At 41.5% G+C, this 21,437-nt stretch overlaps 1 protein-coding gene across 1 annotated transcript in view; it reads left to right on the top strand.

Annotated features, from left to right (window-relative positions):
- Positions 1–503: 503 nt before the first annotated feature.
- LOC125456869 (pyruvate dehydrogenase E1 component subunit alpha, mitochondrial) overlaps positions 504–21,437 on the top strand; it is a 29,781-nt gene continuing 8,847 nt past the window's right edge. Inside the window, exons 1-7 of the mRNA XM_059650385.1 lie at positions 504–636; positions 9,714–9,782; positions 10,748–10,921; positions 14,210–14,336; positions 16,146–16,237; positions 16,387–16,479; positions 21,207–21,362. Of these exons, the coding sequence (XP_059506368.1) occupies positions 586–636; positions 9,714–9,782; positions 10,748–10,921; positions 14,210–14,336; positions 16,146–16,237; positions 16,387–16,479; positions 21,207–21,362 (762 nt within the window). The 5' untranslated portion in view covers positions 504–585. The remainder of the gene's footprint in view (positions 637–9,713; positions 9,783–10,747; positions 10,922–14,209; positions 14,337–16,145; positions 16,238–16,386; positions 16,480–21,206; positions 21,363–21,437) is intronic.

The following is a 21,437-nucleotide window of genomic DNA, read 5'->3' as shown; positions in this document are numbered from 1 at the left end:
TCAATATGAGACAAATGTTCAAAGATTTTCTAACCGTAGAATCTTTGGACTAACACAACACAGAGGGGCCATTTGACCCATCGTGTCCATGCCAACTTCTGCAAAATTAACTAATCATTACTTTAGTGACAGGCATTGGTAACTGATTGTCAAAAGAAAGATTGTAAAATGTATTTTAAACATAATAGACCTCATTGATACAGGTTAGTACAGATTAAACCATAATTAATGATAATTACAGCTTTAAAATTGTGTGAAAGGCAAGATATTCTTGAATGAAAGGGCAGCTACAAAGTTGCGCTGTGGCCAGTGCAGCCAAAAGTTTCATCCTGGGGAGAGTGGGAAGGATTTCCTCTCCTTACATGTTAAATAATGCCACATTTGTAAAGTAAGAGAGTTTCTAAAATCGCAGTAACAATGGCGTCCTTTTGAAAGTACGTTCGTGTGGAAGAGCAATCACAGGTCGGTCGGCCGCGCCCCTCACTCAGAAGGTGCGGCTCCGATTGGAGAACTACCCAATCACTCCGGAGCAGCGGGCAGTCGGCCATCTATCTACGCCCGTCCGCTCGGTCGCCACCAGCGGGAATGACCAAGATGCTGCGGTTCCTGGGCAACCTGATCCGGGCCAGGAATACCGTGAGTACCGGGGCAGAGACCGGCACTGGGCGGCCAGGCTTCAAGGTCACCGCAGGGAGATGGGGAGGGTGTGCCCGGGGTTTGGGGCCTAGCCGGAGCTCCAGCGTCTCTCTCTCTCTTTCCCCCCCCCCATTTCGATGCCAACAGGCCCGGGGTTGCCGGGTGGAGATTGTCCGCAGTGTCAAGGCCAGCTTCAGGGAGCGGAGGGAGGGAGGGGGGAAATGCCGTAAATACGGTAACTTCTTCAGGCGGCTCAAGAAAACTCTGAACTCCGTTCAGGTCACCGGCACCGTCACCGGAGAATTACTTCTGCCCCTCGGCTTCAAGGTCGTTGCCGAACATTCTTCCCCTCAAACAGCACCACCACCACCCCCCCTCAAACAGCACCACCACCCCCCCCCCCCCCAAACAGCATCACCACCCTTCTTCGCAGCCCCCCACCCCAAACCCCTGTCCCTCATTGCCGCAAGTACCTTGTCCTGGGAGACATTGAAGAATGTGGTGCAGTGTCTGATGTTGCATTTTTGCAGTTCAACTTATTTCGTGTTACATGCTTACCAGTCTAAGGATTGAAAATAATACATTTGGTCAATCAGTGGAAAACAGCACAAATGGAAGTTCAGTTTTGGGCTAGCCGGCTGTAGTTATTGGACTGTCACAAATATTAGTGCTTAGCCCTCCGCTGTTTACAATCCATTATCAGTGACTTGTAGAGGATCACATGTAATATATTCAAGTTAGATGTAAATGAGGAGGGTGTGAAGTGATCCCAAAAGAATCTGTGCATATTTAGATTGTGGAGAAGTATTGAGGCAAGGTGAGATGAACACATGAAGGAGAAACTATTACTGTAGAAGCATAATTTGAAGAAGTCAGATTCAGAAGACTTAGAGCTGTATCATGGAGTATAAACAGCAATGTCGATCTGTTTGGCACCCTAAATGCTCTGTAGTACTTAAATTTGTCAGTTTGTTGCAAGCAAAGTGTTCAACATGGATGTTAAAGTACTTCTTATAAGCTGTGAGAAGATATTTGCCTGTTACTTTTCTTGTAAATGTTAAATCCCTTTTATAAATTCTGTAAAATGGATTAATCCAATCTCTCTCGGTCTTTACTGTTAAGACTTCTGAGCGCCATTGCGCACTGTAGTCGTATCTGTAACTGGGTAAGTGCTTTGTCTTGTGGTTATAAACATTTCCTATGCCTTTGTTTATAGATTAGAGTTTGCACAGCAGTTTTTAATATTCCAGTTGAGGGAATCTTACATTGTCTACTCTGTCCAGTCCTCCGCAGTTACTTCTGTGCAAAATTGCATCTGCAGCGTTGCCATATGGTCAATTGATAAATCTTTTAAAATTTTTATTTCCTTTTGAATTTTAAAGAATTTTCATGATAATGCTCAACATAAAACTTCAGCTTTTACAAAATTGTAACACCTGAATTTGTGCTGGTGTCCTTCCATTTGATGTCTTAACGCAAATTGTACCTTAACCAAACAGTTGCATGAATTTATGAATTCTCATTCTTGTTCTCAGTGCCCTGCAATAGAGGGCTCAATATGCTGTTTCTCATGGTCTGATCAACCTTCTCTCATACTTTCTGGAATTAAGTAAAGCTAATTGGTATGTTTCCATTGAGGATATGTTGTTTATTGTTCTTTCCACAATGTATTGCATCTCAATTCTCCATATGAAATTGCATTGATCAGATCTGTCCATCAGGCAAATATGCCTTGAGTTCCAGAAGTCTGTTGCTGATCTATTTGTCATCACCAATCTCCTTGATCATATCAAACATTAATTTTGAGATTGTGGTCTGTTTTTAAATCCAAATCATGCATGCAACTTTCTGATTTCAAAGAAAGCACTGCTTGAAGCCTGATTTGAAATTTAAAACTTAGAGCCGAGCCAAACCAACATGCCCAAAAATGATGCCAGAACAAAATTGAAGGAGCTCTATGTTTCATGAAATGGCTCAGTAAAACCCTCAACTGCAAATGCACAAAATTCCTGACCACAGATTGATACCTTTTCTGCTTTCTCCTGTTGCAGCAAATGTCAAGCTTAAGAAGAGCTTGAGCAAACACATTTTTGTAGTTTGCAGTGAGTAGGCTTTGTACTGTAGAAGAACGTATGCTTAAAGACAAGCAAAGTTGGGCGTAATAGTTTCATTCAAACAGTAATCAAATAATGGAACAAAATGAGGAAAAACCACCTGAAACAGATGGTAACTTTCAATAAGTCTCTGTTTATGAAGCGATGTAGGATTGAATGCTATGTTGAAAAGGCAGGTAAATGTTGTATTAAAAAGGGCTGAGTAGTCATTTCCCATTTCTAAAGATTCTCATTGATTTTGCTAAACCTCATCAGTCCTGCTGCTACTGTTTCCTGTCAAATTTAAATGTATTTGGAATTTGTGGCATGATGCCTTTGAAAAAGTAAGGGGAATTTGAATTAAACTTATGCACACCATGGTCATGAGCAAAGTCAATAGTATTAATTGTTCCTTTCTGCAGGTTTCTGTGAAAATGCAACGTGCTGGAGTTTTATGTCATAGAATCCCTACAGTGTGGAAAGAAGCCATTTGGCTCACCACACCTCCGTAGAGCATCCCACCCTAACCCCATAACTCCACATTTATGTGGCATACCCACATAGCTTGCATGTCCCTGGACTCTATGGGGTAATTCGGCATGGCCAATCCATCTAACCTGCACATCTTTGGTCTGAGTTAGGAAACCCACACAGATACGGGGAGAACGTGCAAACTCCAAACAGATGGTCACCCACAGCTGGAATTGAACTCAGTTCAGTGGTTCTGAGGCAGCTGTGCTAACCGCTGAGCCCCCATGTCATGCACTGTCCTGTGGGATATATTTATATTTGGGATTGGATTTCAGCTTTTCTTAGAAGTGGCTGTCCCCTGTAATTCTTACCTATATTTGTTGTTTAGCAGCTATACCTTCAGAATGTTTGTTTTTATCTACCGTTGGAATTGTTTACAAATTTATTTCGAACTAGGAGTATCCTACATTTTTTGTTTGTGTTTTGTCCATCTTAAATTAGTGCAATTGGAGCTGAAGCTAGTTCTGATTATTAACTTTTGTAGTCATTCGAACTGTGATGCAAAATCAGTACTTCTGAAAAACAATGAGCTCTGTGTTACGCATTTAATACTCATTCTTAGTAGACAGCCTCCTCCCTGTTTTCCAAAGTGACAGGGGTAGAGTTGGTGGAAGAAAGCAGACAGAGAATTCTGTATTTGGATAAAATGTGACATCACTTCATGATTACGAACCGCTATCCTCTGTCATTATGCTATCTGATATTGCCTGACTTCTTTGCTTGGATTCTATTCCCTGTAATTCCTTTCAGATTCTTGCTGAATGATATACACTTGGACTACTTCTGGTTTTAGAATAAACTTTGAATTTAACCATCAATGTAAATTGTAGTGGTGCTCCTCATTTCTGGGTGGCTGGTTTGCAATGCAGAATAACGTCAGCTTGGGGTCAATTCCTGCATCATCCGAGGTTACCGTGAAGGTTTCAGCTTCTCAATCTCGCCCCTCACCTGAGGAATGCTGGCTTCTGGTTCAATCTACCACAAGTCATCTCTCTCTCTCTCTCATTAGAGAACAACCCTATTGTCCTCTGGGACAATGGTGACTTTGTGCTTAGTTATCAGAAAGGGTTACTTTGTTTAAAATAATTCAAGATTGTACTTGTTTTGCTTATTTAAATGTAGGGGGCTTTATTATGGGGTGACTTTGACCTGTATGTTTAATGTGGGAACTGTTTTTGTGGAGTCTGACAAGTTCAATGTCTTGTAGCTACCTCAGTAAAGTGTATTGCTTTGAATGTAAACAGTATCATTGTACAACAGAGCTTAATCATCACATCGAAGTAAAACTTTTTAACGTCTGTAAGTAATCTGGCACATTCCAGATTCTGAAACATGTTTGCATTGTACTGACTTGTTTCAAGCATGCAAAAGTGCTTCATTTGAACATCAAAGTGGCACAGTCAGTGAATGGTGCTTGCGAACAAAGACAGAATTGGAGCTTTAATCTACTCTTGACGTGCTGAATCTGACTATGGGAGGGCATGATGTGGTTATGGGGTAGATTGAGAAATTTGTAAGCACAGACCCTCTGCACCTTGAACATGAAAATTTAGATGTTGCGTCATTGACTTTACAAGATCCAGATTTGCGAAGTTGTTTTGTATGCAAGACTGAGGCATTGTTTTTTGTTAAATGTCAGGCATTTAGAGGCCATTCATATGCATATATTATATAGTTCTGTGTTTGAGGGTGACCTTGGATCACTTAAAACCTGGATGACTTTCAAGGCTGGTTTGCTGGTAATATGAGGGAAGGTTAATTGTGTCTATTTAAATAACACAAAAACAAAAATGCTTTTGAGGCTCCATACTCTTGTAGAGGTTTGAGTCTGCTTTTTTGACTGCTAGTTAGTGAGAGAGAGCAGGCAAGAGAATTTAACCGCCAGATTTGCATGTATAGATTTTTGTTCGGAGCTGGCTATGAATGTATTAAGTATTGATTTTATGTTTGCATGTTTTCTGTCATTTGATAATAAGCCCAGCAGATCTTGCAGCGTAGTTGCAAATGGTAAATTGAATGTGTAAAAGACGACAGTCACGTGGACAAAATTCTGGAGCATGGTCCAAGGCAGTAAGCTTTATTCTATAGAAATCTTGTATGAATTTTGCTTTCCTTCCATTTTCCATCTTTAACAACACACTGCCCAGAGTTTTCTGAAACAGTGGGTGGATTTTGTGAGGAGTGATGATCACACTGATGACCACTCTGCTTTTTTACATTAGAAGAGAGCACTGAGATGGCACAGCGACTTAGTGGTTAGTGCCGCAGCCTCACATCACCAGGTACTCGAGTTTGATTCCACCCTCAGATACCTGTCTGTGTGGAGATTGCGTGTTCTCCCCTGTATCTGTATCTGTACCTGTATCAATGAGAAGTGAGATTCACTCACCTTTTGCCATTTCTCAATTGATCCCTGATTAAGACTGTGTCCATTTTGACCTTATTTTCTTTTTTGTTCAAGTGCCATGGTTCCACTTAGAGTCCCTGAGTGGCTTTCAGTACCAACAGTTGGCAAACCTGTCGATGGTGCACTTTTTTAAAAAAAAAATTGACTTTTACTGTGTATCTCTAAAGTACTTAATATGTTTGCAGAGATATTTTAAGTTAAATGCACACAAGTGTTAATGCGAAGTTATCCTTTCTCTCGAAGTTTAAAAAGTAGTACATAATAATGTAGTTTTAAGATGTGATTCAGGTTGCAATCAATTGTGATGCATTCTAACATTTAGTGCCTGTTGGAGCACTTTCAGTTTAACCACAGATACTGAACTTATATCAAGCTCCATTGTAACTTCGTTTACTTCCAAAGCAAAAAAGGATGAAAGCTGTCTAACAACAGCACTAATTAAATCTATTGGGCCAGATTTTCTGAGGTGTGGTAATCATTGTCAGATTATTACTCCACTCCTTTATATGAAGAAAGAACTCTCGCTGCATTTGTAGCAGGAGATTTTGATAATTTAAATGTCCAACAGTGCAGGCAACTACTTTGAGAGTTCCTGTGACATGGTTAAGTGGATAGATTGTGTGATGTTCAGGTGCTGGTTGGGTGGCATGCGAGGCAAGAGACTGAATGTTGAGGTTAGGCCTGAGTGGACAGGAGCTATCAGGCCTTGCAGGAAGGGAGAGATAGTGCCAAGTCCTGTTTGGGAGTGGGTCGATAACGGTGTTGCTTCCTAGGGGAGGGACAGGAGGAGGTGGCATGTTGAGTTTGGGGATGAGGGTGTGATCGAGAGTGTTGGTCTTGGTAGTCTGGAGGAAGGTGTGATTGGAGACTGAATAATGAGTTAACGTCACGTTAATAGGTACATAGTAGTAAGTGTAGGTTTTAAAGTTTAACAATGAACTTAACTGCAGCAGAATCCTCTGAAATCTCTGATTTAAATAATACTTTTTAAGGCATTGGGGAATTGCCCATCAGACTGTTCGTTTAATATCCCAAGTAATTCCCTGGGTCTTCTACGTCAGGGATTCTGCAGGATCCCAACACTCGGCTTCCGTATACTCTGGTAAAAAGACACTCTGGCCATTGGAAAATGAATTTGCCTTTCCTTGCCCTGAAGAATTGAATACTATTTCCAGAAGCAAAGTACTGTGAGTGGTGAAAACATAAACTATGAAACTGTGAAATTTATATAATAACTGTGAAAAATGTTGGAACAGGTTAGGCAGAATCAGTGCTCAGAGGAACTGAGCAAGCATTTCATCAGAATTAGAACGAGAGATATAATGAGCAAGATACTGTAGGTGTTGGCAGTATGAAGAAAATGTTGGAGCAGCTCAGCAGGTCTGGCAGCATGTTTGGAGGGAGAAATGTTAACATTTCACGTCCAAGTTCTTCAGAATTGAGGGGAAGTTTGATATGTAACAAGTTGTAATACCAAAAGGAGAGAGGAAAAAGATCAAAAGGGGAGATTTGTGAGAAAGTAAAAGCTAGATATGAGAAGTAAGTGTTGCTACAACGCAAAAATGATAGTTTAAAAAGGACAACTCTGTCGAGTGGAGCAGTGATTCACAGAATTGTGAGCTGTGGTTGCTCACTAAATCAGGGAAAGAGAAACAAAAATAAATGTAGAACTATCATCGAAAAGGCAACAAAATTGGGTGGCTGTTTATAATCTAATATTGTTTCCATGTTGATTAATGAAAAGCTGAACTGCAGTTCCTCGCTTATTTTGAGCTTCATTGGCACACTGCAGCAGGATTGGGAATTGAGAGACTAGACTTGGAGCAAGGTGGAGAATTTAAAGTGCCAGAATACAAAAGCTTAGCGTTGCCAGAAGTTTGAGGTGAGTGGGAACATTCTACACAGCAATCTCACTCAGTATTCAGTTGACCTTCCAGGTGTCGATGAAAATGCATCTGATTAGCTTCAAGTCAAACTGCTGTTTCTAATGAGCCGATCAAAAATCTTGGAAAGAGAGCTGGATATTCCGTCATTCACTGTCCAGAAACACACAAGCAGAAGAAGCTTGTCCTAAATTAACGCCTTGCACGTTGTCAACAAAGTCCCAAACAGCAATCCTGTAGGTCTGAAGTGCTTGAGATTGTCCACTGCCTCCTATCATGTGACCCTTCAGATGTTGTCTTCAACCTGTACGCAACACAATAAGCTGTTATGGTGCAGTGGTAATGTGTGTATCGCTGAGTCGGGAAGCCTGGCTTCAAGTCCAATCTGCTCCAGAATATGTAATAACATCTCTGAACAAATAAATTACAAACTATTAGAGAATAAATTGCTCCCTGTTAGAAAAATCTCAGTACTCTGACCTTGAACTGAATTTCGAACTTTTTTGTGAACATGTACTCCAAGGTGCCTCATTCTCTCTACCATCGTGTGTTCATTTGTGTTGTTGCCCTCCCCAAATGCATAACCTCATTCTTTGTTGGATTGAATTCCATTTGCCACGTGACCAAACTCTTGATGTCATCCTGCAATCAACAACCAACTCTCCATTATTAACTGTATGGTTAATTTGTGTATCTGAGATTTTTTTTTGGAAATGTCCTCCCTACATTTAAACCTAAAATATTGATGTATGCTGCAAGTACTGAGTGACTCAACATTGTTGAAAACTGCTTTCCATTTGCAAAAGCATTCTTCAACCCTTTGTTCTTATCACTGAGCCAGTTTTAGATTCAACTCACCACACATTCCTGTGTGCTAACGTGAGGTTCGCTTTTGGAGACCCTCATGGACTTGATGCAGTAACAAGACACTGACCTGTTTAGAAAGACACAAATCCTTTATTACAAAGCAAGTACAAGCTGTGGAGAATTACTGTACTCAACCCTGCACAGAGTGCAGAGTCTGTTAAGCAATTCTCCCTGAGCAGCAGACAGTCCCCGCTTTTTATACTTTACTAAGTGCATAATACATAAAACAATTTTACATCTCACAATGACATGATACATGAAACAATTACTGCAACAGACAAAGACGGGATACAAAACAATTATTACATCAAAAACATAAAAGACCAGGATATGGTATCGATCATTTGTGAAGTGACTGCTAACGGCACGAGGCGATTCCAAGTTGCTGACGTAACAGAATGTAATTTCAAGTTGCTGAAGTGTCTGGCTTGAATGTAAGTTAGTGCCCTGGCCCCTTTGTCAGAGACAAAAGTTACATACCTCAGAAGTCTCTTTGCAAATGCTCCTCACTTAACCTTATTTGAGACAGTTTCCACATACCCCCGTGCCAGAAGATAAAGATTTGCACAGTTTAACTCTAATTCTATTCAGACAGGAAGCTTAAGGTGGTGTCTGCATTCTGAAGTGTAGGAAGGTAAGGAGTTAGAGTTTTACACCTAATTTCTAGTTGGGCAGGAAGGTTTAAGGCAGTGTCTGCATACTTTTGTCTAGGCAGATAAAGGACATTAATTTTTAGAAGTATAGAAAGCAATGGGATATTATCCCAATAACATCTCACTAAGGGCTTAAGTTTCTTGGACAAATAATCTGTGCTGAGACCTCTGTACAGTACCACGGGTTTTATTACATTATAGGTTTAAAACTAAAGTCTGTCAGTTTGTTCTGATGGTTTAAATAATATTTTTATAGCAGAACAGGGAACTCTACTGCTGTCCAGGCCGATTTTCTTCATTGATTCATTATCACCAGAAACAGATTAACTGTTCATCATCCTGCCTATTAAGAATGGCTCTCCTTCAAAGTAATTTGTACATGTAAAACTGAAATGCAATGTGCCAGTACTGCTGTTGGGAGTGGGGTCTCCTAATGAGAAAAAGATAATGCTGGTACATTGTAATAAACTGCAGTCTTGTTTAACAGTACCCTCGCTGGAAATGCGAGACTGCTGAATTTACCCATCTGCTGGCGCTAGTTTATTCTTTCTGATGCACTACTTGCCTGTGTGCCTTACTGGATTTGATTTTGTTGTTGTTCATCACTGGATTTTAGAATTCTGTTTATTTTTTTTTCTTTCAGCCTGCCAAAGTTCTGGTGGGATCTCGCAGTTATGCAGATTTTGCATCTGAAGCATCGTTTGACATTAAGGTAATAAGTCTTTTTTATTTCTCCCCTCAACTATGGTTACTTATTAAGTATTAATCCTAGTTCAAGTAATGTCTTAAGCTTCCTTGTTTGAATAAATGGGAGCATTAGCAATACGAAGCAACTTCATATCCATAGAATGTAACATAAATATGTAATGGTACGTCAGTGACTGAGATCGTATTGTCGAGAGTAAAATACCATTGTTAAAAAGCCCTTATGTTGTAAAATGAGGATACCATCTAAAAAAGGGATAAATGTATCAATGGCAGCATGCTATATGTATTGTTGTTTGTATATTCACTTTAAACTTGGAGAAGCATACATTTAGTTAGAAGGACCTTTTCGAAATATTCATTAAATGGAGCTCATGTTGGCTATTTTGTGCTGTAATTTTCTTGCATGTTTTGCAGGCATGGTGTTATTAAGAACAGACAAAGAGAAAACTCGGAGACCTCTCATTAATTTAATTGATATATTAGAAATGTACAATTAATTAATTCATTCCTTGCCTGTCTTATGGTATAAATGCTGATTTGTAATAAGTTAAGTGTTTAAGCACCCATTGATGCTACATAGGACTTGATTTTTCCTGTGCCTGTCCTTTCATTTTTGAATAGCCTGCTTGCTTTTCTCTTCAAGACATGCAGAGAACATGTGGAATACAAGGCAACTCTTACACCTCGGAAACACATTTGTGAAATTGCCTTGTGGGAAGCAAGTAGAATGTAGGAAGTTGGAAAAGCGGGAGAAAGGTCTACCTGGCAGTGTGGAGTTAATCATATCGCCATACTCTACAATACACTCATTTACCCATTTGTACCGGAATGATTTAATACAGTCCCAATATTTAGAACATTTTAATGATCATTAGCATTTTTAAGAAAGTCTGTGTTTAATATTAAGTACATAATTGCAGTATTGCTGTTTTCAGATGTTTTGTCATAAAGAATTATTTTTAAATATAGAAATGTGACTTGCATCGTCTTGAAGAAGGCCCTGCCAGCACAGTTGTCCTGACCAGAGAGGATGGCCTTAAATACTACCGGATAATGCAGCTAATTCGTCGTATGGAGCTTAAAGCAGATCAGCTGTACAAACAGAAGATCATTCGTGGGTTCTGCCATTTGTGTGATGGTCAAGTATGTGTAGGGAGAATGATGTAATGCTTGCCTTAATGAAATGGTTCAAAGAAACCATCTATAAAAAGAGCTATTTACACCTATTTATAATTGGATCCTGGAATCTCAATTATACATGTTCAATGTAGTTTCTCTTGAAAGTCCACAGGAAAAATTCCAGTTATAGAAAATTGGTAGAAAAATCAGTTTTATCTACTTGTTACAGAGATAGTAGGAACTGCCGATGCTGGAGAATCTGAGATTACACGGTGTGAAACTGGATGAACACAGCAGGCCAAGCAGCATCAGAGGAGCAGGAAAGTTTGACGTTTCGGGTCGGGACCCTTCTTCAAAAATGGGTTTGGGGAAGGGGATTCTGAAATAAATAGGGAGACGGGGAGATGGATAGAAGATGGATAAAGGAGAAGATAGCATGAAAGAAGACAGACAGGCCCAAGAGGTGGGGTTAGAGCCAGTGAAGGTCAATGTAGGTGGCAAGTTAGGGAGGGGATAGGTCAGTCTAGGGAGGACAGATGGGTCAGAGGGGTGGGATGAGGTTAGTGGGTAGGGGATGGGTTTGGAGCTTGAGGTGGGAGGAATGGTTAGGGAGGTGGTGACTAGCTGGGCTGGTTTTGGCATGTGGTTGGGGGTGGGGAGATTTTGAAGTTTGTGAAGTCCACATTGATATCCTAGGTCTGCAGAGTTCCCAAGCAAAATATGAGATGCTGTTCCTGCATCTTTTGGGTGGCATCATTGGCAATACAGGACATGCCATCCGAGGAGTAGGGAGGGGTGGAGTTGGTTCGTGACTGGGAGGTGTAGTTGTTTGTTGCGAACCGTGTAGCTGGTTCGCAAAGTGGTCCCCAAGCCTCCTTTTGGTTTCCGTAATGTAGAGGAGGCCCCAACTGGATCAGTGGATACAGTATATCATATTAACAGATCTGCAAGTGAAGATCTGTTTGATGTGAAAAGTCTTCTTGGGACCTGAGATGGGAGTGAGGGGGGAGGTATAGAGGCAGGTGCAGCACTTGCTTCAATTGCAGGGAAAAGTGCCGGGGTTGATGGGGCTTGGGGGGTCGGGGGGGGGGGGGGGGGGGGGGGGGGTTGTGCGCAGTGTGGATTGCACAAGTGAGTCACAGAGTGTGATCCCTCCAGAAAGCACATAAACTTTGGTAGTGGGGTCAGATTGCAGATGACGGAAATGTTAGATGGTGAGGTGGACAAGGAAGATTCTCTTTTGGTTGTTATTGTAGATAGGGGCTGTGAGGGATGAGTTGCGGGAAATGCGGGAGACACGGTCGAGGGCAATTTCGATCACTCACTGGAGGGGAAATTGCCGTATTTGTAAAAGGACGTTTGGGATGTTCCCAAGTGGGATGCCTCATCTTGGGAGCAAATGCGGCGGAGGCAAAGGAATTGGGAATAGGAGATGGCCTTTTTACAGGAAGGTTGGTGAGGGGAGGAATATTCGAGGTAGTTGTGGGAGTCGGTAGGTTGTTCCTGTTGTGGCCGCCTCTACAATGGGGAAACAAAGCAGAGGACTGCTTTGTGGACCACCTACGCTCGGTTCGCAACAAACAACTGCACCTCCCAGTAGTGAACCATCTCCACTCTCTCCCTCCTCTCACCTCCCCCCACCCCACCAGCTCCTCAGATGACGTCCATCCTGGGCCTCCTGCATTGCCACCTGAAAGATGCAGGAACAGCATCTCATATTTTGCTTGGGAACTCTGCAGTCCAAGGGTATCAATGTGGACTTCACAAGCTTTGAAATCTCCCCACCCTGACCACATGCCAAAACCAGCCCAGCTAGTCCCTGCCTCCCTAACCATTCCTCCCACCTCAAGTCCCACCCCCACCCCCCACCCCCTACCCACTAACCTCATTTCCCCACCCCGACCCCCGACCTGTCCGTCTTCCCTGGACTGACCTATCCCCTCCCTAACTCCCCACCTACATTCATCTTCACTGGCTCTAACCCCGCCTCTTTAACCTGTCTGTCTTCTCTCTCCCTATCTTCTCCTTTTATCCATCTTCTATCCGCCTCCCCCTGTCTCCCTATTTATTTCAGAACCCCCTTCCCCTTCCCCTCCCCCATTTTTGAAGAAGGGCCCCAAGCCGAAATGTCAAGCTTTCCTGCTCCTCTGCTGCTTGGCCTGCTGTGTTCATCCAGCTTCACACTGTGTTATCTCAGTTTTATCTACTTGTTCACAACTGTGCTACTACTGTGCAGTGAAAATCTCTCTCCTATAGTACTGTTGTGTTCTTCAATGGGATTTAAATACAAATCTTTATGTTTAAATATTAAAGGTAGTTGCAGAGGTTCTCTTAAATATTAGATTTGAAAGCCTAGGATGCAGTGCCTAGCAAGAGAAGTGTATGGGAATTGATCTTTCCCATTCCATACAGAGGAATAGAGTGGGCGGTCTCATGTCAACCCTGCCAGTTAAAAAACTGAGAAATGGTCAGATTGACTGTTGTAAAAACAGAATCAGAAGTGTCATTGGCATGAAACCTTAGCTCTGTTTCTGTTTCCACAGCCTGAGCATTTGCAGCAGTTTTTTTTTCCAAATTTCTAGGATCTCCTGTGCTTGTGTTTCTATTTAGATTGACTGTTGTATTGTGTATTTCCTTATTTATATGCTACGTCCTCATTGATTATATTTTTTCTTCTATTTACTCACTTTTTCTAAAATTTTATTTGTTTCCGTATTAAGTCTTATTCTGGCACATACTTTTCTTTGTCTGTTTTTAACTATATAGTTTTTAGTTCTGTTGAAACCAGTAATTTTTGTAATCCTTCGTGTGCTCCATTTTCCACCCACAATTCAAAGATGTGCAGGCTAGGTGGATTGGCCATGCTAAATTGCCTGTAGTGTTCAGGGATGTGTAGATTAGATGGATTATAGGGGGATGCTCTCAGGGCCAGTGTGGATTTGTTGGGCCAAAGGGCCTGTTTTCCCACTGTAGAGATTCTGACCCTGTATGAGTAATGTTAGTATGAAAACTCTTGTTTGAGAACACTGAAGGTATATTTGAAGTTGGTCATAGTAGTCAATTAGTATTAAATTGTACTGGACCCAACACACTATCTGTCCTGTCTTTGCATTGCAGTTCCAGTATTCAATTAATTTTAAAATTACTGTTCATACTTGCAGCTATACTTGGGAGCTCACAGTTGAGAATAAGCCTAGGTAATTTGTGTGCACACGGGCAGAAGACCTGGTGATTGTTGTGAACGTGATATGAAGAAGTTTGGCTCTCATTAAATGAACTACTAACTATAAAATTTTGTATTCCTTATCCCAGGAGGCTTGCTGTGTTGGAATAGAGGCTGCAATCAAGCCAACAGACCACCTTATAACAGCTTACAGGTCACATGGCTACACCTACACACGTGGCATCTCTGTCAAAGAAATCCTAGCTGAACTGACTGGTAAATTATGAATAGCAAAACCTTACCAAATATGGTTTGGAATCAAACTTGCGCCACTCACATCGTAAGAGACAGGATCAGGAGTAGTCCATTCAGTTCATTGAGTCTGCTCTGTAGTTAGTATCAGCTACCCTGTGAAACTGGCAATCTGAATTTTCCCACAGAAAGTATGTTTTCTCACACATACATTTACAATACAGCAGCTGTTTTCAACCTTCTGATATTCATTACAGGGTAATTTTAATTTGTCTTATTTACATGTCTTAACTTCCTCCACTTATCTGCACGACGTTCAACATTCACTAACATAGTACTGTCTGCAAACTTGAATAAACAACTCATTCCTTTATCCAAAGCATTTTGATATAGTTAAAAGCTGAAACTTCCAGCAGATTCCTACAGAGTGCCATTTTTCACACCATAGGGATGAAAAGAGGCACACAAGACCTTAGAAAGCATAACGGTGGATAAATTTCCAAAATCTGCTAAGTGTGTCCCATGACACTGTGGGACATTAAGGCAGAAATTACAGAGCCCCTAGCAGAATTATTTGTATAAATCTATAAACACGGACAAAGTACTGCAGCGTGGCTAACATTGTGCCTTTACTTAAAGGCCGTAAGGGGAACTCTAGAAACTCTGGACCTGTGAATCTGAAGTCGGTGGTGGGTAAATTGTTGGAAGGAATTCTGAAAGATAGGATTTGCGTGCATTTGGAGAGGCAAGGATTGATTAGTGTTAGCATGTTTTTGTGAGGAAGAGAGTGAGTTTTTTTAATGAAATAACCAAAAAGATTGGGGCAGAGTTGTGGATGTTGTTTACTTGGACTTTAATAAAGCCTTTGACAAGATTCTGCATGGTAGGCCATTTGATTAAGTTAAATAACATGGGATTCAGGGTGAGCTTGCCAATTGGATACTAAGTTGGCTTATTGTAGGAGACAGGGTGGTGATGGGCGATTGTTTTTCAGACTGCGGGCCTGTGACAGATGCTGTTTCATGGGGATCGATACTGGGTCCATTTTTGTCATTTAAATGAATGATTTGATTTGGTTGAGAACATAGGAGACATGGTTAGTAAGTTTGCATGTGACACCAAAATTGCTGGTCTAGTGGACATTGAAGGTTATCTAAGGTTACACTGAGATCTTGATTGAGTCACTGTGCTGAGGAGTGGCTGATGGAGTTTAATATTGATAAATGAGGTATTGCATTTTTGGTAATACAAAAAAAGCTCAGGACTTGTACAATTAATGGTAGGGCCCTGGGTTGTATTGTAGAATCTAGAGATCTAGCTGTTCAGGTACATAATTCTTTGAAGTTTGTGTCACAGGTAGATAACGTCGTTAAGACATTTAGCATGCTTGCCTTCATTGCTCAGACCTTTTGAGTATAGGAGTTAGAACATCATTTTAACGTTCCAGGATGTTGGTGAGACCTTTTCTAGAGTACGGTGATCAGTTCTAGTCACCCTGTTATAGGAAGGATATTACTAACTTGGAGAAGGTTCAGAAAAGTTTTAAAGGATGTTGCTGGGGATGGAAGGTTTGAGATATAGAAATAGATTGGAAGGGTTGGGATTTTTCACTTGAGCGTGGAAAGTTGAGGGGTGACTTTATAAAATCATAAGGGGCATAGATAAGGTGAATGACAAGGGCGTTTTCCCTAGGTGGACTGTATGAATTCTTCCACATGCTACAAAATTCACCAGTATCAACAAGCAGTTGTTTAACAAAAGGCATATTGTGAATATAATAAGACTCCTCATTGCCTTTGTTAGTTATGAAAATGATATGTATACCCTCAACAGGTAGACGTGGAGGATGTGCTAAAGGCAGAGGGGGCTCTATGCACATGTATGCTGACAATTTCTATGGAGGCAATGGCATTGTTGGTGCACAGGTAAAGATAGATCCGTCCATATGGTTCACAGAATGATTGTGATTATAAATTGCTGTGCAGATTAATGACTGGATTAAAGCTAAGGTGTGGCATACAAGATGTAATATATTTTTGCATTAAATCTGATTATGCTTGATTCTCTGAATTAGGTTCCTCTTGGAGCTGGGATTGCACTGGCCTGTAAATACTTTGAGAAGGACGAGATATGTGTAACTTTGTATGGTGATGGTGCAGCTAATCAGGTAAGGCTTGTAATTGTGTAATATTGCTATACGTTAACAAAGAACAAAAATTACAGGACAGGAGCAGGCCCTTTGGCCTGACAAGCCTGCGTTGATCCAGATCCTGTATCTAAACCTGTCACCTGTTTTCCATGGATCTGTATCCCTCTGGTCACCGCCCATTCGTGTATCTGTCTAGATACATCTTAAATGACCCTATTGTGCCCGCCTCTACCACTGCCGTTGGCAACGCACTCCAGGCATCCACCACCCTGTGCATAAAGAACCTTCCGTGCATATATCCCTTAAACTTTGCCTTCTCACCTTGAAATCCTGACCCCCTAGTAATTGAGTCCCCCGCTCTGGTGGGGGTGGGGTGGGGAGTGGGTGGTGGTGTGCGGAAGAGAGAGAAAAGCTTCTTGCTATCCACTCTATCGATACCCCTCATAATTTTGTAGACCTTAATCAGGTTCCCCCTCAACTTCTGTCTTTCTAATGTAAATAATCCTAATCTACTCAACCTATCTTCATAGCTAGTGTCCTCCGTACCAGGCAACATCCTGATGACCCTCCTCTGCACCCTTTCCAAAGCATCCACAACCTTTTGGTAATGTGACCAGAATTCTACACAGTATTCCAAATGTGGTCGAACCATAGTCCTATACAACTGTAACATGACCTGCCAACTCTTGTAATCAATACCCCGCCCAGTGAATGAAAGCCTGCCGTATGCCGCCTTGACCACTCTATCGACCTGCGTTGCCACCTTCATGGTACAATGGACCTGAACATCCAGATCTCTCTGTGCATCAATTTTTCCCAGGGCTTTTCCACTTACTGTATCGTATTGGATCGTTGAATTCGATATTCCAAAATGCATCACCTTGCATTTGCAACACAGCAGTGTCAAAGACTGTATAGTTATAGTGAGATTATTAACGCATGGAAATTTTAGCAGAGGCAAATTAAAAATGCTGAATGTAGCTTTGACCTGATATGCCATCAGTTTTAGAAAATATCAGGTCCTTGTCTTAGGCAGTCCCCTAAAACCAAGGATGACTGTTTGCCACTCAGGCTATGGGCCCTGATGTGATTAAATAACCTAATGTTGGATTTGTACACCCTCCTGCAGTTGGGGCAGGTTATGTTTGAAAAGGTGGATGGGTGGGCTGCTCACATTTTCACAGGATTCTTCTGTTTGAACTTGGCCTAAGCCTAGGCCTGTCAGAGATGCTCAGGTTGGTTGGCACCTTCACCGATGTGTCTTCTACGGTTTGGGCAGTCTTAGGAAGAGATTCTTACAAGTCAATGGAAATGTGATTTTTTCAGAGCCGTTGCGGTCACTGTTGAAGTGTACTCTTTTTGCCTTCTTGGTAACCACTTGCTGCAAAGAAGCTTTGAGTAGTGAGTTTGTTTCAACAGCCTTGTGTCAGACGTGGCCTATCTAATGCAGTCAATTTACAGTGAAAAGTACCTCAATGCTGAGGATATTGCCCCTGAGGAACACTGATACCACAATGTCTATCCTGCTTCTGGATTTGCAGAATTTTGTGGGGGCATCATTGGTGATTTTTCTCTCGGGATTTGAGAGGTCTGCTCTATATTGCCTATGTCTCCAATGCATACGAAGGGCAGGTAACACTATTCCCCTGTAGGCTGAGATTGGTGATTTGCAGAGGACGGTCCATAGTTTGACAATATTGTAGGCTTTTGTAAGGTCAAAGAAGGCCATATTAGGAGGTTACAGCTTCTCTTTACACTTTCTTGGACTTGACTTTCTATGCGATGATGGCCACTGTACTTTTTGATATATGGAATATGCACTGTGATGCAGGAGCTCTGCAGCCAGTGGGGGAAAAGTGACCGAAGGGAAGTTTTGCACTGACCGGTGTCGTGGACAGCAGGGAGATTCATTGGTTATTGTTATTATATGTTTGATCCGTAACTTGCTCTCCTCCTTTCAGGTGTGGAGGTTGAGGTTATGTATTAATACTGAGATTGCTTTTCTGCTGTATCTTGGTGGGGCTCCAACAGTGCCAGTAGCCTTGTTTGTTCTCAGCTGTCAGATCAGGTTTTCGACATTCAGTCAGGTTGGAGTTGCACTATTGGCTGTAGTGCCAGGAAGGAGGGATCACATCCAGAGTGAGTATAGAGGTTAGGGAATTTGGAGACAATGTGGAAATTTGGTGCAGGAAGAAAGAGGTGCTCTTTGCTTGCGTTTTTATTCTTGGCTCATAATTTTTAAGGTTTTTAAACAGAATAAGTTGAAACCTAGGATCAGGGTGACATGGCAGGTAAACAAGTTAATTGGTTAGTGATAGATCTTCAAAATAGAAGCTACTATAGGTTACTCTTAGATTGCAGATAAATAGGTGAAATATTTACAAGCTACAAACGAAAGGTCCAATATGAAATCTTTAAAAGTTGAATAAGAGCTAAGTAATGAAAATAGAGATGTCAGGCCAGGTGATGTGTTGTAACTGCATGATGAGACCACTCGTGGACCCCATTGTGGTTCAGACTGACCACATCTGGAGCAAGTGCTGGTGATTTGAGGAACTCTGGCTCAGAGTTGATGAGCTGGAGCCTGAGCTTCGAACACTGCAGAAAACGAGAGTCACCAGATATAATAGGAACTGCAGATGCTGGAGAATCTGAGATAACAGGGTGTGGAGCTGGATGAACACAGCAGGCCAAGCAACATCTTGGGAGCAGGAAAGCTGACATTTCGGGCCTAGACCCAGATGCTGTGTTTCTGGAGTCAGTCACACTCCTTATATTACACTACCTCAAATTTGGTCAGAGTCTGGAGATGTAATCAGGGATGGTATAATCAGGAGATTAAACATTCTTCTTTGTGGCCAAGGGACCTGAAGGCAGTGTTGCTTTGCCTGCCTGGTTCAGGCTATCTCATCTGGACTGCTGAGGAGCTTGGGCTGGGAAGACCAAGATCTGGGCCATATCGGTATTAACAATATAGAGAGAAAAAGGAAAGGGATTGTGCTGAGAGCATAAGAGGGGCTAAGGCCCAAAATAGAAAAAGTAGAACCTAAAAAGCAATAATTTCTCAATTACAACCTAAACCTCGAGCCAATTGGCGCAAGGTGAACAAATATTTAAGAGGTAAATGCACAGTTCAAAGATTGGTGTGGGAGAATTGGGTTTAAATTCAATTAATAATAGGTCAGAGTATGGAAAGAGTCAGGAATCTAACTTTGGGCACAGCTGTTGAGGGGACAGGATGAGAAGGAGGCAGTCAAAGCAGGATTGAGGGTGGTGGTGCACTTAAATGCACGCATTACGAAACAAGGTAAATGAACTTGTATTGCAGATTGAAATTGACAGGTACAGTATTGTGAGGATCAGAGACATGGCTGCAAGGGGTACAGGGCTGGTAACTAAATGCCCAAAGATGCACATCGTATCGAATTGACTGGCAAATGGCAGAGAAGTTGGGATTGCCTCGTTGGCATGAATTTAATTCAATAACAAGATGTGATAGAGTTGGCAGGATTAGAATCTGTTTGGATAGAGTTGAGGAACCACAAAGGAAGAAAAGGACTCTGACTGGAGTTGTGTATAGGCCTCTTAGCAGTAGTCAGAATAGGGGGAAGAAATTAAGTTGGGAGTTAGGAGTGGTACTATCCCAATAATTATGGGAGACTTCAATACGCAGGTGGATTGGGAAAATTGGGTTGAAACATATCAGCCATGATCAAATGGCAGAGCAGACTTGATGGACTGAATGGCCTAATTCGGCTCCCATATCTTATGGGTTTCTTGTACTGTGCGGTGTCATTAAGGATTGAGTCTCTGTTGGAGGGATCCTTGGAATACAGATTCTGATGAGTGTGAGCAAGCTCTGTCCTTGATGAACACCACTTTCATTCTTGGCTGTCAGTGGGTTCTGTCCTTGGGTACTTGGGACTTGGATGGTCTTGACTGTACTGAGGAATTCAAGAAGTTTGCGAGCTGCTGGATTTCCTGCTCTTTCCACCCACCTTTTTTTTTGTTCTTGGTCTTCATTTGTCTGTAGCCCAGCTTTCTTTGCATCAGATGGTTTTATGTTATCATTTGCAAACAAGAAGGTTCATTATGTATAAAATTTACCTGATTCCAGATTTTGTCTGAGTAAAGTGCAAGACATGAGTGTCCAAGCTTTGAATCTTGCAGATAACTCTTGCCTGATAAACTAATTTTTATCTGATTTTTGAGCCTAGAGGCTGACAAATGCTTCTGTCAGTGCTGTTGCTGAAGTACTGGATAAATCCTAAATCCTACTAAAATAAGACCTACCTATATTAGTAACCTGAGCTGTGTGCAAATTGTTGGCATCCTTAAACTTGATGAACAACTATGTGATTCTGAGAGTACGTATCTATGTAGCCAGGAGTATGGCAATCTGGACATAAGGCGTGTAAGAGAATTTGGTGCTTGATACAAATTACAGCACTGTGTTCTGTCTTGATGACTAATGTGGAAAGGTCTGTAGTCCTGCATTAGCTCATACAGAATATTACAACTTAAAAATATTTGTATATTGATTAATTTTTCCCCAGATTTAAAAGAATTAGTGTGATGAAGTGCTTCCTAAATTTTAAGGTTTCTCATTAGGTAAGAATTTCAGATGTGTTGCATGGGATTGGCAAAGTGAAGTGAAAATGGCACTGTGAATTTTACTCAAAATACTTTTTTCCTCATTTAGTCTCTTTTCAGTTGTACTGATTAGTGAATCTTCACCTTTTTAGGGCCAGATTTTTGAGACCTACAACATGGCAATGCTATGGAAATTGCCCTGCATATTTATCTGTGAGAACAACAGGTATGGCATGGGTACTTCTGTGGAGAGAGCAGCAGCCAGTACAGACTACTACAAGAGAGGTGACTTCATTCCTGGTCTGAGGGTAAGATGCTCTGTCCCATTCAAGTATTGTTAATAAGAAGAAAATTGCATCTGCTTTGCACTATAGTTATGTTCG

The sequence above is a fragment of the Stegostoma tigrinum genome, chromosome 12, assembly GCF_030684315.1.
Source record: "Stegostoma tigrinum isolate sSteTig4 chromosome 12, sSteTig4.hap1, whole genome shotgun sequence".
NCBI classification, from domain to species: Eukaryota; Metazoa; Chordata; class Chondrichthyes; order Orectolobiformes; family Stegostomatidae; genus Stegostoma; species Stegostoma tigrinum.
Note: the sequence above shows the minus strand (reverse complement) of the source record. Positions and strands in the feature narration are given on the sequence as shown.